Source organism: Anarhichas minor, unplaced genomic scaffold (genome assembly GCF_050575085.1).
Source record: "Anarhichas minor isolate MPS153535 unplaced genomic scaffold, ASM5057508v1 ptg000004l, whole genome shotgun sequence".
Classification (NCBI taxonomy): domain Eukaryota; kingdom Metazoa; phylum Chordata; class Actinopteri; order Perciformes; family Anarhichadidae; genus Anarhichas; species Anarhichas minor.
Window position 1 is genome coordinate 6219385 of NW_027466450.1, and position 17906 is coordinate 6237290.

Here is a 17906-nt window from a genome sequence, read left to right on the forward strand (position 1 = left end):
CATTTGGCTTATTGAAATCCCAGGCCTATCTTCAGCCCACCCACGTCTGTAACTGTACCCACATAACTTTTCTCTCAAACAAACTCTTGAGAAACCAATTCTAAATTTTATTCTAAGCGGCCGACTTGACATTCTCAAAAACCTCTGGAGGGTTAATGGCGCTCCGTAGCTTTGTGTAGTTTTTACTTCTTCATGTTGTGTTGTTTAACTTTGGAGGAGGTCAGCATTACTCTGACAAAATATCCTCAAAAAATGTCCTGTGTTTAGGAGTTTTGATTGGGTTTGAAGGACAGTGGGCAGAGAGAGAGGCAGCTTTTGTTATGGCAGTGTTTATACACACACACACACACACACACACACACACGCACACGCACACGCACACACACATCAGCAGGAAACAGCCACTTCCTTTTTTGAGTCCCCGGAGAGTTCCAGCTGGGAGCCATGCCTGTTTTATCTGCCCTGAATTGCTGGATATGTGTGTGATGTCACTGTGGTGCACCACATTGTGGCCTCTCTTTGGACAAACACACACACACACACACACACACACACACACACACACACACACACACACACACACACACACCCTGCAGAGCCCCACAGCAGACCCTGGGCATGGAAACCAGGGCCAGCTGCTGACTTGACCTTCCTCCTAGAGAGGCTCCTCAGATGAGATGCCAACTCTCCTCTTAAACTCCCCTCTTCTCCTCTGAGCCACGCAGGGACATTTCTGTCTTTGTTGTGTGTAGGATCGTCCTCTCCTTAGTGTGAAAGGGGAAACTCAAGCTGACCCTTTTCTGTCCACATGTGCTAGCTTTGATGTTGTTAATTTGGCTCCACCCACCACTTGCTGCTAACAGCTTGAAATTGCTGTATTAGTAGGAGTGGTGTTATTGGGGGGTTACTGTGGTCCACTGATGAGGTCCATATGCAGAGGATTGTGGCCAGTGACTCTCGGTGAAGAAGAAGAGCAACAGTTGAGGTTTCTGAGGATGTCAGATTTCTATTGACCGAGAAATCAAACCATGTGATCTAACATCACTGCCATTCTACACGTACGGTACATCAGTCAGAAAACTTTAAAAACGACCGACATTTTAGTGGAATAGAGAGCAGAACCTGAATCAATACTGTGTACACAAATAGCTTTTGAGTTAAAGAGAAGCTTTTTTATAACCAATGATTTGGATCATGCAGGTTGAGCACTGCGATCAATAAAGTCCACACTGATAAGAGATATCCACACAGGTTACTTTATTTGAGATTTCGGTCTAAAGGATCTTGATCAGGGCAGGTGCTCTGTTAAGTGTGCAGATGTCTCTTTCGTGATCAATTATGTGAAAATGTAAATAATATTGGAAATACATAACATACTATATGTACGATTACATTTCCTTTATTGTTCGCAAATGCACTTTGGCATGTGGTGAAAATTATAGGTGCAATTATTAAAAAGTGTATTAATTAATCAGTGGATGGAAAGAAAATGAATCTGCATCTATTTTGATGATGAGGCTTTGGTTTTTGGACAGTTGATAATACAAAACCTGACTCTGCAGATTATTTGATTATGAAAATAATTGTTTTTCGCAGCTCTATTAAAAATAATGCTGTGTTTTGCAGAAAAACGTTAAAATATGTATGATTATTTATAATTTGGTTATATAAATCCATATAAATATTAAATTCTCATACATTCACAAAAAAAAGACTTTGAACACTTTTCAAATGGTTTAAAAACTAAATATATAACAAACTCTAAAATACAATCTTGCATCATACATTGAGGAAGATGTTTTAACTTTACACACACTCTGGTGAGTGTTTTTAATTTGATGCTGTAAACACAACAGCACAATTGTTAAATAGACAAGTGTTAAGTGTAAAATACTCAACACTATGCCGGGAAGTGTAGCCCACTGCAGAGAGGGAAGCCTTGCTGTAATGACAGCAGCAGCAATCCATGCAGGTCCACACACCCAGCAGAGCTTCAGACCGGCTCTTATCTCCTCTGCAGCTGCTGCAGATTTGAGCAGCACTGAGCAGCAGCTTCCACACCCCACAGAGGATGGTCACACTTGAACATCCACAGATAGACCCACTCTGTGCCACAGCACACTTTAACCCCCCCCCCCCCCCCCCCACTATTCTCACTGTGGCCTTGCCTGGACCTCCAACTCAAGATTTAGTATGGCTGACAGTCCAACTGTGTACTGCTGGAGGCAACTGTACCACTTAATTTGTCTGCTGCAGACATGCACAGTGTAGATGTCCTCAAGCTGTGCAAGGAAACTGGAATGTGTGCCATGTCAGGCAGTAATGTTATATTGATCATACCGCGGCAGTGTGTGTGTTACAGTCAACGAGAGATGTCTAAGGTAAAGGATGTTTTTACTTTCCTAGCAGCATTCTGCTTGTTGCAGACAGTGTTTCTTGTGACAGGGGGCTGTAGAAAAAACAATGCTACACCTAATGACTCAGCAATCCTCACCTGACCTTAATAATTCATCACCAGTGTAGTATACCGTCAGCTTGTTTCAGAATACAGCACAGAAACTCAAGAAACCCTTCTGTTGGCATCTCACCCTTTTAGTTCTACATGGAGAGTGACCGTGACAAGGTTGGATTAAAACCCTGGACTTGGCTACATGGTTGGCTGATCCAACAGGACACTTGTGTTGCAGAGCGCTGCCGATGCCACTGAAATTTTTTTGCTTTTTAGTCGCAGCCATCCCATGCCCATTCATCTCTTGTGATAAGATGATACAGTACCGGTCTCCTGACAATGACAATAACCAGCTGTAGCTCCTCGTGGGCATTCTTCTACCAAGTCAATTTAAAGCCCAAAGTCTTGAATAACAAATTTCCGTTGGAGGACTTCATTTCTATTAGGATACATTTTGCTCAGCATGTTAGTGTCGTCATATTTGTAAGAATTGCCCCTTGACCCCCCGTTCTGGCCTGGACTATTTTTCCTACATTGTATCTGTAATAATAGCTTAATATTACCCCCCCTTGAATCAGGATGCATGCATATAGCAATCCATGTTTCCAGGTCATAGTGTCTTAGTGTTTACGTGCATATCATATAAAAGCCTCCCAGTCTATCTCCCAGTGTTTATATCTCTACTGTCTTTATCAAATAGGGCTAAATACTTAAAACGATGATGCAACGACTGCTGCAAACTTTACTTTAATTACCATTAAGGTCCAACACCCTTACAGCAGTATTGTCTCAGCCTCTTTGCATTGTTGCAGACATGTCCTTACATGGACAACAAATACCTGTGTCCAGAGGGCAAACGATTTATGATCACCAGCTGTTAGACTTCAAACAATGTCTGCTTTAGTCGACGTGCATCAATGTCCACTTTTTAAGTCGGTACCCTCTTAGTAATAAGTGGCAGCAATAATTAAAAACCAGTTGCTCCAAAAGTAATAATTCATTCTTGAGAGGACAAATACATTTTTGTTTTGCAGACTTATTAATTTCTATCTTTTTGTAAAAGAGTTGTATCAATAGTGAATAGTGTTGCTACTATGTCATCACTTATGTCAATATTATGCAAACTAAGTGCAATGTCCACGTTTGGGCTCACAGCTTTGTGAGTGTAATCAGCACTCTCTGTCCATAAAAGGCAGAGTTCAAGGTAAAGAAAATCTGTGTTGCTTCTTTCCTGCACAGCCTCAGAAAGGGGATTTATGGAAGCTTTACCAGTATACACCAGATTGCTTCTTGTTATTTTACATAGTAAGCCTAAAATCCCTCTTTGCAGTGACAGGGGGATGGAGACCTGATCCGAGGTGTGAGAAAAGGGATAAACCAAAGAGGAGATATATTTCCTAATAGAGCAAAAGGCATAATCAACGTCTTGTCCCTCCCTCCCCCAGCATCTCCCTTCCATTCTCTCTCTCTCTCTCTCTCTTACTGAGTCCCCTCATCTACTCAGCTGCTTTCCTCCCCAGCTCCTATGACCGTACTCTCAAATGTAGTTCAGTGTGTCAAGCACTACTGAAATATTAACAGAGCAGCAGGCAGGAATGCCTGCAAGCATTTATTGCTTAGTGCACCATCATGACGTAAGGGATCACCTCACTTTCTCCATGTGTGTGTATGTGTTTGTATATGGGTGTGCCTGTGTCAGCCCCTTTAATGTAACTTATTAAAAGGTGAAAGTTTCTCTCATGGTTGATCCCTAAAAAGAAGGTTCCAGAGAGATGTTTTTGTTACTATGTTACCACTGCTTACTAAGTAATGGGGGTTAGCACAGCTGCTGCCGGTGGGACTTACTGTATTCCAGTAGCTACAGCATGTGCACGCCACTGTGACAAGCAGGAGATCTTTTTGACAATTCCCATTAAGGTCATAAGGGGTATTTGAGTGTGCGACTTGCAGCTGCAGGAAGGGAAAAGGCAGTGATAAATAAACCACAATGAACACTGCCCTGTTTCCTTGTCTTCTCCCCCTTTTCCTCACAATCAGAGGCAAGGCAAGGCAAGGCAAGTTTATTTGTATAGCACATTTCAACAACAAGGTAATTCAAAGTGCTTCACATAAAACCATTAAAAGCATCAAAACATAAGGCAAAAGAAAGGGAGATTTAAAAACAATTAAGAACATTCATTGAAACATTAAAAACAGTCATTAAAAAATAGTGTAAGAAATAAAATACAGTAGTAAAATGCAGAAATGCAGGAAATTGATTCGTATATTAATTGAATCTGGTTCAATTAAAGGCAGCAGCAAACAGAAAAGTCTTCAATCTTGATTTAAAGGAGCTGAGGGTGAACCATGGGCAACCACAGCAGGTAGAAAGGTTTTAAAATGTATTTTGACACAGTTGTAACACAGCTTGATCTATATTTTGGGTTTTATAATAAGGATTATGTTAAACTGAAAGTGTCCTGCAGAAAGATAGAGACAGGAAAGTGATTTTTACAGCCGCTTTACAACATTGCATCTTTTTACGACATATTTCCCGCTTTGCCATCTGTTGTCTTCCTCAATGAAGTCCTGAGACATTTTAATCAAAAGACACACTAGTGGATGAATCATTCCCTGGCATTTAAAAAGCCTCTGTATGATAAAAATGTTGTTGTTCCACTCCCTATATATCCGTGTACTTGGCAGAAAGGCCAGCTTGTGATCAAGCAGCAGCTAATCTTTTATGAAAAGAATCCCTCCCTATTTGATGTCTAGGCCTAAAAGGTTTAAATCCTCTCATGTCCTCGATATGTTTTGTAAACAGAGGTTTCTTTGAGACATGAGTCAGGTCACAGGATTTTCCGCCGGATATCATTTTATTGCAGTAAATGTGTCTTTTTTATTAACACATTTTTTCATGAAGTATTTAATGGACAAATGAACAGATTTTGCTTTCATGAAGTATTTTTTTTATTGTAACCTATGCTGCTTTCTACTCCTTTCCACTGTGATCCTGTGATTCATCCATTTATGCCAGTGGCTCTGGTTTCTCAGCTGAACTAAATAAGCATTCAGCCATATTGCTGTTTGCCTGACCATGGAATCAGACTCTCCCTCTGGATATAAGACCGCATTTATTGTAACCCATTTATTCCACAATTATTCATCCGGCTCCCAAAAGGAGTCTCATTTTTGCTGAGTACAAAAATGAAAGGAATTAATTCATTTCATGTGTAGTAAAAATCTACATTATGCAAATGAGGAAATGAAAAGAATGAAGATAGGAAAGCATTAACAAACGCACATAGTGGCTCAAGAGGAGAGTGAGCAAGTGACTTGGTGAGTGAGACAGATGCACGTGCGAGCTTGCGTTGCACCGAAGCTCAGCATTGGTTGAAGCTGCAGCAGAGCTCACACAGCATCCTTCACCCCCCCATCCCTCGCTCTCTGCTCTACCTCACTCACTTACTCACTGGATCTCGTCTGCTGACTGAAGTATTTCTACGAGCACAGACCGGGGCAGGCAGCTAGGAATTACAGTGAGACTCTGTGTGTGTGTGTGTGTGTGTGTGTGTGTGTGTGTGCATAAATTCTTCCTCCAGCCCTCCTATTTGGCTCTCCTCTCTGGATCATTTTCGCCTGGACACCAGCGCTCTCTCCTCTGGCCAGGAGCTGTGGATTTGCGGGTTAGAGTTGGAGATCATGGACCAGGGAGGAGCAAGGGACAATCAAGGAAACTGGGTCACTGGCAGACTCTCCTAACTGATGCCTGTTTGGACCTGGAGGAATGGGGTGCACCACCAGCACGGTTGTGATTGATGGGCTGCGTACCGTCTTAGAGAGGAACTGTAGTGGCTACATCTGTAAGGGAGCAGCTGAGCCCATTGGGCCATCTGAGGCTGAGCGAGCACTGAGCAGGAGAGAGTCGCGTGCATTGCCAACACCAAGAGTACTTAAGGTGTGTGTATGTGTGTGTGTGTGTGTGTGTGTGTGTGTGTGTGTGCAGACACATTATGTTTAGTGTTGTGCTGTTCATTACATTCAAATGGACAAAAATTATATATTAGAGCTGAAATTATACATCATTTTCATTATCAATTTTCATCGTTTTGTCTATGAAATACCAGAAAATGCCTATAACGAGTACCCAGAGCCAGAGTTAACATCTTTAAGATCATTGTTTTGTCCGGGTATCAGTCCAACAACCGAACATGTTCAGTGTTCTTTAATACAAAACAGAGAAAAGCATAAATACTCATATTTTGAAAAGCAGGACAGCAGTGAATATTTAGCACTCTGCTTTGATAAATTACTGATTACAATCGACTATCAAAATTGTACAACAGCCGCCGCCACTAAATTTGCTGTACATTTCCTTTCAAACTAGTTTTTCTGCTCAGTCAGCTGTCTCATAATGTTGCTGTATCATACAACTAGTGATGAGACAGCAGCAAATAATCAGAAATGAGAAGCTGGATTTTTGTTTGATAAATCCAAATTCTTGATTCATTTTCTGTTAATCGACTCGTGCACTCTTGTACTCATTGTTTCATCACTAGTATATACTGTTCAGCTGAGCATATACAGCCACATGCTGTGTATGAAGTCATGTCTTTACATGAATATGATAAATGATTCCGACATTAATGATATTAGTTTATGTACAGTCAGGGCAGGTTTGAAAAGTGCGACCATTTTCCCATATTGACACAGAACTACACTTTCTGGTGTTAAATGTTGCTGGCACTGCATTAATGCCTTTCATATATGACAGATGCAGCTACGGCAATATACTAATAATAATCATCATCATCCTCATATCTGCCATTATGAATTTGTAGTATTTGAGTGTTAACTATAAAATGTAGGGCAGTGGGAGGGCTGGATCTTGCCTCTCACTAAGCGCTGCTGCATGGGTTAAAGCCTCTGTGGGCCGGGATGTGGGTGAGGGGGGACAGTGAGCTCTGTGTCTGCTGGAAATCAATCACCGCTTTTCATCTGTGAACCGGGGGTCTTCTTGGCACGACTTCTGCTGCTCCGTACCAGCTTGTCTTGCCCTTTGTGTGTGTGTGTGTGTGTGTGTGTGTGTGTGTGTGTGTGGTCTCCTTTCCGTCGCTGGTTCATCAGAGCAGAGGGACAGTGGCCCTGGCTGAAAGCAGGGAATTAGGTCAAGGGCATGGTTGCTTCTCTTGGCTCAGGGATGGTCTTATCATCCAGACGGGGTCAATTAATCCTCTGTCAGCATTTAGCAGTCTTACAAATCAATAGTTAAATGTGTGCAGAGCATGTGGCTTGCCTGACACATTTTTGTCATTGTAATCAATGAATGATACTTAATACTTCTGCTTGTAGTTATTTTTCACCTGCTGCTTTTATTTTTCAGCTCCTTGGCATTTTTTACCATTAGACTTAAAGTCAATCTGTAAACCTTTTAATTTAGCAAGCTAACTTTGTTAGCATTAGCTACTGGGTAAAATGCTTCACCTATAACAGGTGTGTGTGTGTGTGTGTGTGTGTGTGTGTGTGTGTGTGTGTGTGTGTGTGTGTGTGCCTAACATCAGTGGCGCGAAGAGGACTGTGTGGCTAGCTTAACTGAAAATATGGGTGACTAACGTTAAATATCCTAGCATTCTTTCTTTAAATATACATAATACATGATACTTTACTGTTTGTTTGTTTCGTGGCGCCACTGTAGGATACAAGGCTCCACGTCTTGTCCTGTAGACTCTGACTTCAACTTTCTACAAGAATATCTAAAATTGAGCAGCAGCACACGCAGACCTTTCTGTTAGGACATTGTTCCTATTCACTATTTGCACTTTTTTAATCCATTAGGCCTGGTTATAAAAAGACATACATCATTATGTTTGCCCTTTTAATTATTTCTGATTGCTGCAGGTCATTATTTCTGGGAATTTAAAACCGAGATGATGGCGTTAGAGGCCAGGCACACACACACTCACACTCACACACACACACACACACACACACACACACACACACACACACACACAGACAAAGCCGTCTATGGGAGGCTGATCTGTACTCTCTAGGCGTGGAGTAATTAAACAACCTGTTTTAGCTTTTGCACTGCGCTGTTATTTCACGAGATGATTGCAACAGCTCTGCTGATTCCTTCCTCATGGAAACTCTCATCTCATGAGTCTCCTCAGAAAGTGACCTGCCTTCAGCAATAAAAGTCACTGATTTGAGATAATGCATCAATGTGTATGCTATTGTAATTCAATAGTGTCATGTTTCTCTCTCGTTCTCCAGAAAACTATCAAGAACACCTTTTGAGTGTTCATGTACGGTCAGTCTTTGCTTTTACAAAGGTACAGTTTCCTTCCTTTATTTTGATTAAATGTTTGAATGCTGTAACAGAAGCGATCAGGTGTCTGATGGTTTCATCAGAGGTATGTTGTTGCAGAGAAAGAAAGAGAAATTGGTGACGTCAGCTCGTCCACAGATGAAAGAGCCTATTATCCGATGATGTTTTGGGAGTAATGCTTCAAACCTGTGATGGGTTTTCCTTTCAATGAACCTTGCCTAATGAGTCAATTATGCTATTTCTAAGTTCCTTGTTTTGGGGAGTTGATGAAATACTTAACCAGCTCTGCATGTCATCAGCCACAAACTTTTTACAGATTAAAGCCATTTTATAGATTGAATTACTTGACTAATGCTCCCCTTTCCTCTTTGGCGAAGATGCGTCATACTCTCGGTTTGAGCATGTGTGTTTAATATGACATTGTGAAATCTTTGTAATTCCCAGCCTGTTCCCACAATATGGAGGATAAAAAGGGTACTTATTCATTAACAAACAGATATACTGATCAAATCTACATTCGATAGGGAAACACATCTGTATTTCTACATGTTTTACTTTATATTTTTTACATTTCTTAATTTTTATATTTCTGTGTCTGTATGCTAATGAGGTAGGTGGTCCTAAACTCACTATAAAGCAAGACTGGTCCCAATTAATTACTAATGAATTTATTATTAATTATGTAAGAATTTACTGATTAAATTGTACATATTTGTCAATGTAAATCATCTTCAGTTGGCACAATGCGGAGAGAGTGTATGTGGCCGCATGCAGCCTAGAAGAAACGCTGCACTGGGCGTCTTTTTTTTGAGAGCGTTCCAACTCTTTCGTGCAGCAGCTCCGAGTGCTTTTCTGCCGTAGCAAAACACTATATGGACACACTCCTTAAGTCACTTGTAGTCCTCGAAATAATCATTTCCTGTATACAATACAGAACAGTCAGTATCAATACATAAACATTTACTCTGCTCCGCTGATGTTTTCTCTTTGATATCACTCTGAAGATGTAACATTTGACGGATAACCAGCATTACATGCACACTGTGATCACACCCCTGAGGACACTGACAATCAATAAGATCCCCCTCCCTACAGCTTTCATTTCTCAGCTTAATGGATTTACAGTAAAACAATAGCACACTGACGGGGTTGTTTTTCTTGGTGATTGCTTCCTACTTTTGAGACGTTTCAGCCACCCTGGCGTTGCTCTGAGGAAGGCTTCTGACGTCACACCGTTGATGTGTTTGTGTTTGCGTGTGTTGCTGTGATGCTGACTGATATACGGGACCATTATCTCCAGCACTCACATACTTGAAAGACTTTCTGGCAACAGTAGTTTGATTTTCCCACAGATTCAACGCCAGCATTATTCATATTCAATACTGTTAGTTACATTTAAGGCCTGCACGGATCAATATAGCTGTCCTAAATTATCGTCTGTCGGCCTGTCTCATCTTTTAAGTATTGTAACAAAGATACATATAGATTGTATTACTGTGTGTACTGCTGTTCAGTTACTCAAGACTCAAGACTTTTTCTCATGATTACATCCTGTTATTTTTTGCCATTGTATCCCACGTCCGACTACAGTAACGCTATTAGAAGAGACACGGTACGGTGTCATGATTACCTCCATGTTAAAATCTCATTCTCAGCTCACAGCTCAGTACTCTCTGGGGGATGGCTGCATGATGGTGGGTCCTGGTGCTGCTGCTGTAGCGGGGCGGCGAGGGGTGGGCCATGTTTTTGTTGCATTCCAGGTTACACCCTGTTTTGCTTTTGACTCATGCTGGGAAGGCCTGGAGATTGCATCAAGCCTATGTTAAGTAATCAAAAAGCAAGCCCAGTTGTAGTCATGTCCAGACTGAGAATTGCAACTTGATGGATGTGAAAAAATAAAATGTGTAGAAGTTACACAACAATAAAAAAACAAGAGATCAAGAGATCTAACAACTGCCCAACTCTGGACAACTATTGACACTTCGGTACTGTAACGTGCTTTATACAACAGTATGCTTAAGAAGTTACAGCAAATGCTTTCCTATAGTGAGTCTGGTCAGCATTGCATAAGGGATAGAGATGTTAAAGGAGCTATATTACTCTCTGACGTATGTTGTGCTAACTACATTGTAATTAATAATAATTAACTAAATGTGTAATTATTAAAAGTATAATTACATAATTTGATTATTGTGCAGGATGATGTGGTATAGTCGATTTCAAATGAATTCCTTTCCAGTTTTGTCATTGAATGACTTGGTGTTAACAGATAATTAAAACCAGCAGAAGTCTCAACTGGCTTTAGAGGACATAACCAGAACCTTTTGATGAATGATAGCCAAATATAATGTCCAGGTTGGTTTTCATTCCTGTGTATGTACAACTACATTTACACTGAGCGCAGGGCATATTCAACTGCATTTCAGCAGAATACTTTTCCCAAAACATTCAGTCGATCTGCTTCTGGGAACACTTTTTCAACACAAGTGTTTGTTCTGCCACTGAAAGGGCTCAGTGGGCCTTCCTGCTCGGACCCAAGTGCCAACTTGTCTCAAAGAAATACATTTGTATTGGTTTCCATGGATAAATCTGCATAAGATTGCAAGTTCTGAATTTAATTTAAGCCACATCAGCGCGTAGTTGTCAGTCAGTTGGGAATCATGTACCAGTGCTGCAGTGCAGAAAGGAAGTCTCTTTTACTGCTGCAGATATGAGATGTATGTAGCATTATTCTCAAGGAGGTTAAAGGAAATGTCCAACGATAAAGTGGCTTCTGTTGTTTTGCAGTTTGGTTGTTCTAAATGCAAAATGACTTCATGGGTTAAATTTTGTGTCAGTGAAACAATGTTTAGCCATTGCAAAAACCAGAGAGAGTGATGCAGTAAACAAGCTTGTGTCTTACAAAGATGTCTGATATAATTGGAGCGAGGATGTTGTAAGAAGAGGGGGAGGAGTACGCTGCACTCTCTGCGGTGAGCATCCGAAGTGGAATCATGGTTATTACAAACATCCAATGAAATATAGAAAACAACTGTAATCTTGATGCACGTTTCATTATCTTGCCAAATTTGAAGTTTTCTGGAAAGCACCAGCTTGTTATTGACAGGATAAACTGAAGCATTTCAGCTTGTATCCCTTTCACATACACATTTAGATGCGCCAGACAGGATCTTGTGCTAAAGTATACTGTGTACTGTGGAGCTGCGTTCAGTCCTAGCGATACTCTTAATAACTCAAACTATTTAAAAGATGTCAGTACTATATGGAGAGAGGGGAAAACAAGCCGAGGGCTCTGGCAGTTGACAACACGTCAGCCGATGGCAGTGCTCTCAACGCCACCACGATATGCTATGCTAGCAACACACTTCAACCCTCAGGAAGCCCAACTCTGCCTTAAGGCAAACCTGGAGCAGATCCTCATCTGCACACAGAGAAACGGAATGAGTGCCCTTAATTTCATTATTCGGATATTCACTTAAATTTGACATGCATACCATGCTGCCCCCTCTTAGTTTCAGTCCAAGTCGACTATAATTTCTCGATTAGTCTGTTTTTTTAATGCCTTCTTTTCATGCTGAATGACTTATTTCCAAGAAACATACTGACACATCTCTGGCAAACACACCATTTTGAGAGGTGGTTATTTGTGGAGAAACTGAGATTAACAGATTTATCAATTAAATCAATTTATCGCATAATCCACAAAATCATGTTAGTCTAAGAATTTCTTTGGTGAAGGACAGCCCTACATATACTACCAGCACACAGAGAAACAGATAAGAGTGTTTGCTTCATGTGGCAGAAGTAGACCACAGAGGGGCACACCTGTCTTTAATCAACCCTCTGAATCGTAGCCATCTGACATTGTAGAATGGGGTTGCTGACATGACTTTTATTTCATACTGTGAAGTTTTGTCAAATATTAACAAGTCATCTACACTTGCATCACTTGATCTGCTGTATTGATATAGAAAATAACTGAGAGAGACGGAGTTAGAGGACACAAAAAGATGAACCCTTAACTGCTGAGCTATGCATGCTGGCCAGGTTTGTAGTGTAGTGTCAGGCTAAAATCAAAAGCTAAGGATTTAAATATTACATTTTTTGAGTTAAGTTTTGTTCTCTGTATGAAATGTCAAACAGTGGAATACAATCCAAAACAAAAATATACAGTTTACAATTACATATATCAAAGACAAACAGCAAATCTTTGCATTTGAAAACCTGAAACCCGACAATAGTTGGTGTTTTTCACCAATAACGATTGTTACGATTTTTCAAATAGCCATTTCAGTAATTCAGTATTATGGTTTACTGACTTTCGTGGGATCCGTATCGTCATCATGCAGTGATACCATTTTGCCAAATTCTACTGTTATCTGCTGTTCTCTGCCAGGAGGATCATGCAATTAGTCGCTTGTGTGTGAGTCCATGAGTACGTGTGCACCTCTGTGTCTGTCCACAGCTCATCTCCCATTCTGCTGCAGCAGACTGCATAGCATTTTGGGTGGCCAGTTATGGCTGCATGCTCAAGGTCCACTGACTTGTTTTACACTGCCATTTGTAAGATTGTATGAAGTGTGTTTTTACGAACCCCTTACAGCCCATTGGTGTCTAGACGGAGGGTTAGCCAATTATGCGTTGTATTCATTCAGCAGTAGTCATTGCAGAAACACCTGGTAGATATCTGCACTCAAATAAATGCACCTTTTTAGTCCCATATGTAATTCTCTATTAATTTCCTTTATTGCGATACAAATGTTCTTGTTATCATGATTTAGACCATAATACCGATCCGTGTGTGGGGCCCATATATGAGCATGTGACTGTGGGAGGGGGAGCAGCTGACCTGGCCCTGCCTCCCCTCGCCTTGAGCTTAGAGATGCAGGCGTGAAAAGATAACATCCTCCCCTGCTGTGGCCCACTGAGGAATCTGTAGGTCGGGCCTACTCCTCGGTTGGTTGACTGTGGCTACATCGCGTTGGAATGCCCCTCAAGCAGTTGCATCAACAAGCGTCGAGACAGAAGCCGGGCCTAATCTCAAACTCTGTGATTACTAACAGTTACTATCTCAGCTTGCAGTCATGCGGTTGAACCAGAGCCAGCAATAAAAAAACTTCAGTGACTAATGTTTGACTGTCAAAGTTTGTGACGGTGACTAACTTGATATACTGCACTGTTGATTCAGAAAGAGTTCAGCGATCTGCTCTTCAGTCTGTCATAGTTAATGTGGGTCAAGATTTGCCCATGTCCTGCTACAATCTGATGAGCTCAGTCTGACAGCTTATCTGTGATGTTTACGCGGAAAATCACTTCTAAATCGTTGCAGCCGATTCCTTAGTTGGTGCCCTCATACTGTATGTACTCTGCAGATGCTTGAGTGGTTTCTTTGAATCCTGCGACAAGCAATGCCCCATTGTTGTCCCATTCTCTCTTAGCTTGTTCCTCTGGATGAAACTTGAGCCAGCTCTTATTTCAGCTGTCCCACACAAGGCGCGGACAGTCCCTGACCGGACTGTAATACTTGAGGAATGTGTCTCTTTTGTTTGCCTTTGTCAACTCTGTGTCACAGTGCAGGTGGATAGTGTGGGGTCATATAGCTTTATTGTGTGTGTGTGAGGTTGTTTAACTCCCCCAGGCAGCACAGCTGAGTGTAGGAGGGGCCATGTCTTCCGCCTGGGTGTGGGTACACTGCTTTCAGACTGACAGAGCAGTCTGAGAAGGGAGGGTGAGAGCACGAGTCTGTGAGGAGAAATACAAACTTCACAAACTTTTTTTCCGGCACTAGGATTGTTCTCCGTCTGATATGCTGGCTGTCCGCCGCTCTTTGGGATCTAGCTCGGAGATATCTGGCTGTTGACAATGCAAGGAAGGGTTAGTAAATCTCCGAAGAAGGAGTTGGTCATTGAAAGTCCGCAGCAGTACAAGAGCTTGGCTGCAGCTGAGGCTGAGGTAGACACGGTGCCACAGGTGGTGGTAAGTCATTCAAGGACTTTTATGTAAAGACATATGAGACTTTTTGGTGTGTGTTAAATGGCTGTTCTGATCTATAATAACATGTTTTACAGTGTGCAGTGCTACTAAGGTTAACCACAGTCATGAAGTCCCGAAGAGGTGTCATGCGAGCATCTGCTCTGCTTTACTTTAGTCATCTTTCATTGTACACTTTCAATGTTGCCAACTCACTTCGAAAATGTGCAACGTCAGCACCGGCATAGCAAACTGGTGAACTTTAACCACCTGGAGTGAAGCGGCGCACGGTTTCCTTGACTCTTAACTTAAAGATGACCGTGGCTTGTAAAAACTTTTATTTGGCTCAAAAGTCAACCCTGACAACAGTGATAATGTCCTGCCCTGCGATGAAGGTGTCCCAGTGGTTGGATCTGTACAGAGACGTGTGAAGAAGACAATAAAATAATGTATCGGTTAGTAGAGAGGCACTACACAGCACCATTGTTCATTGCTGTGAGAGGGTGCAGTGATGGGAGGAGTGGGTGCTGCAGCTAAACAGCTGCTAGATCACTGTAGAGAGGGAGTGGAAGAGATGGCTTCATAACTCTCTGTTTTATGGGCTTTCCAGGGATGAACGTCTGACTATTTGGTGACTTAATTACACAAACTTGCATGCATTGTTCTGGTCTGATTTTATTTTTTTATGTATTTAAAATAGTTTATGGTGTATTTTAGAAACACTAGAAATATAAGATATAGACATAGACCAAGACATAAACACAACAAGTGTTTTTAAAAAGCTGTTTCCAAGGACTGACACGACAATAATACAATAAAAGTTTGGACTTCATCCATTGGATATGGTCAGCACTGTGGGTTGAGGGAATGACAGAGCTCCTGCTTATTTATGTTCCTTTTCTTACTCAGTGCTGAGTGTACTTTGTGGTTTACCTACACTGGCCACTGACAAAGCAATGTGGAAGCGGCCCAGAGTGGTTTGGAGTGCAGTCGGCAACAACAGAGTGGGGTCAGGAACCCATCACTGGTGAGAAGAGGGTCAAATCGTTTAGCAGCGACTTTAAATATCAGAATCCATTTTTAATTGCAGGAGTTTTCAGCTTCAGCAGGTATTTGGACAATAAAGGGTTTTCTGGTGAAGTAACAAAGTGATAGACTGCCTCTCACTTGCAGAAGGTGTTTGTGAAAATCAATCTGGTTTGTCTATTTGCGTGTTACTGTTAGTGTGCATCTGTGTGTACCTGTTGTTCTTAACGTTTCACTGTCTGGTGCAGGCTGCCTGGTCTGTGCATAGAGATTTTAAGTCAGTACAAGCGAGATACACACCCACACACACACAGCGACATCATTAATTCCTTCCTGACTTACCTGTCCTGCCTGCTAGTTAGCATCAGACTCTACTTTTTCTTTTTTCTAGAGTTTGTTGAAATGTTTGGGTATTTAATTGTAACTACATTTGTGTTAAGTCCAGATAAAGCTGTGAATAAATGGTTGACTGATAATGCCACAGCCTCCTTTAGCTGGCAGACATGGTGGCACCATCTCTGGTCTGCTCTCCCCTCCTTGTCCTTGAGACAAGGTCCTGCCCCCGCTGTCCTCAGTGGGAGCTGTGCTTTGTTATTAACAAGGTTGCTAGCAACATGTATTTAAGCAGGTTAATATCCACGACTCTCCCTCTGAGATCATACCAGTATTATCAGTCCCAGATGTGGAGGCAACATGTGGGCTGTGCTGTCACTCAGCACAGAGATCTGGAGATGTGTCACTGTTCACTTTGCACTCTGCTGTTCTCCTGGCTGTAAGATGTATCCTCTCGTTCCATCAGCCAGAAGTGTTGACAGCTGACTTTCCATCTCATGGCTACTGTATCCTTGCAGTGCACAAGTCCTCTCCGGCCTCTGCCACTTGAGCGTAGGGTCAGTGCTTTAACGTTATGCAGACACTATGACATGATGCACCATACATCCATAATCACCTCTTGATAACAGCAACGTCTGCTCTCTTGAGCTACAAAACAACATATCATTTGCAAACCGATTTCTGATTAGGGATTCTCGTCAAGTACAATGAAATAAAAAAAGCGCATGGTGCAGGTTTGTTTGTTTTACGATGTGGACTAAGTTGTGTTGCATGAAGTGCCTGTAATTGAAGTGGAGTGTAATTGTTTCCTTGACATAAATGTCATGCATGTCTGCTGTCACGGAGGGATAAGCTCATCAAGACCTTCTTACTGCTGAGGCGGATGCATTTGCCTCTGGGCAGATGGAGCTCTGATTGACTTATTCAACAGATAGCACGTGTTGGTGAAACCCAATGTGACAGCGCCTGTCTCTGCACTACACCATCGCTGTTCCTGCGCACAGCTATATGCCTCAATTGTTGGATTTGCCTTGGCTCAAACTAAGAATATCTATCAACTTTTCTGTTTTTTTTTTGCTCCTTAGTCTGCCAGATCATCTGAATATAATATACAATATTTAAGATGTACAAAGATAAAATAATTTCTTAGTGTGCACTGTTATTACACATGTAGAGTATTAGATGCTGCGGTCAGATTCAGAAGATGTTGACCGAAGACATCACTTGTACTGCCAATGCTTGAATTCAAATCTTCTTCTTTGCTCTCATTGAATGTAGTTTTAATTTTCCACGAACATACTAGTCTCTTTTACTCTAGTAGAATTTGTAATCTTGAATGGCAAAATTATGTCAAATCATTCCCCCTTGTCCCTGGATCTAATTAATAAAGGTGTGAAATGCACAATCAATAAATACATGTGCCAAGTATATTCCGTCCCGTCTCTTTGTGTGCATCTTAACCTTAGTGTTAGAGCTACCAGTACTTGTGAACTTACATCAAATGTCCCAGTCATAGAGAGCTCCGTCTGTGTTTTCCAGGTTAAGCCGAAGGTGATTGAGCCGCTGGACTATGAAAATGTGCTGGTGCAGAAGAAGACGCAAATCCTCAGTGATGTCCTCAGAGACATGCTGCAGTTCCCCCTGGAGGACTTTGAGGTGAGTTTCACATCCCTTTCATGCATGCAGGTCACATCCACACCCGAAAAAAAAACTGCTGCAAAAGGCTCACTGTAGTAAACGCCTTGGTTATTGTAGCTGGGATTGTTTTGGTTTGGAGAAAGATTTTAGGGAAGCGATGTAAAGTTAGTGGTGGTGTGG

The 17906-nt window shown here is 41.6% G+C and overlaps 1 protein-coding gene across 1 annotated transcript in view; it reads left to right on the forward strand.

Annotated features, from left to right (window-relative positions):
- LOC142967706 (dedicator of cytokinesis protein 9) overlaps window positions 1-17906 on the forward strand; it is a 71531-nt gene that overhangs the window by 13786 nt on the left and 39839 nt on the right. Inside the window, exon 2 of the mRNA XM_076107202.1 lies at window positions 17628-17744. Coding sequence (XP_075963317.1) covers window positions 17628-17744 — 117 coding nt within the window. The remainder of the gene's footprint in view (window positions 1-17627; window positions 17745-17906) is intronic.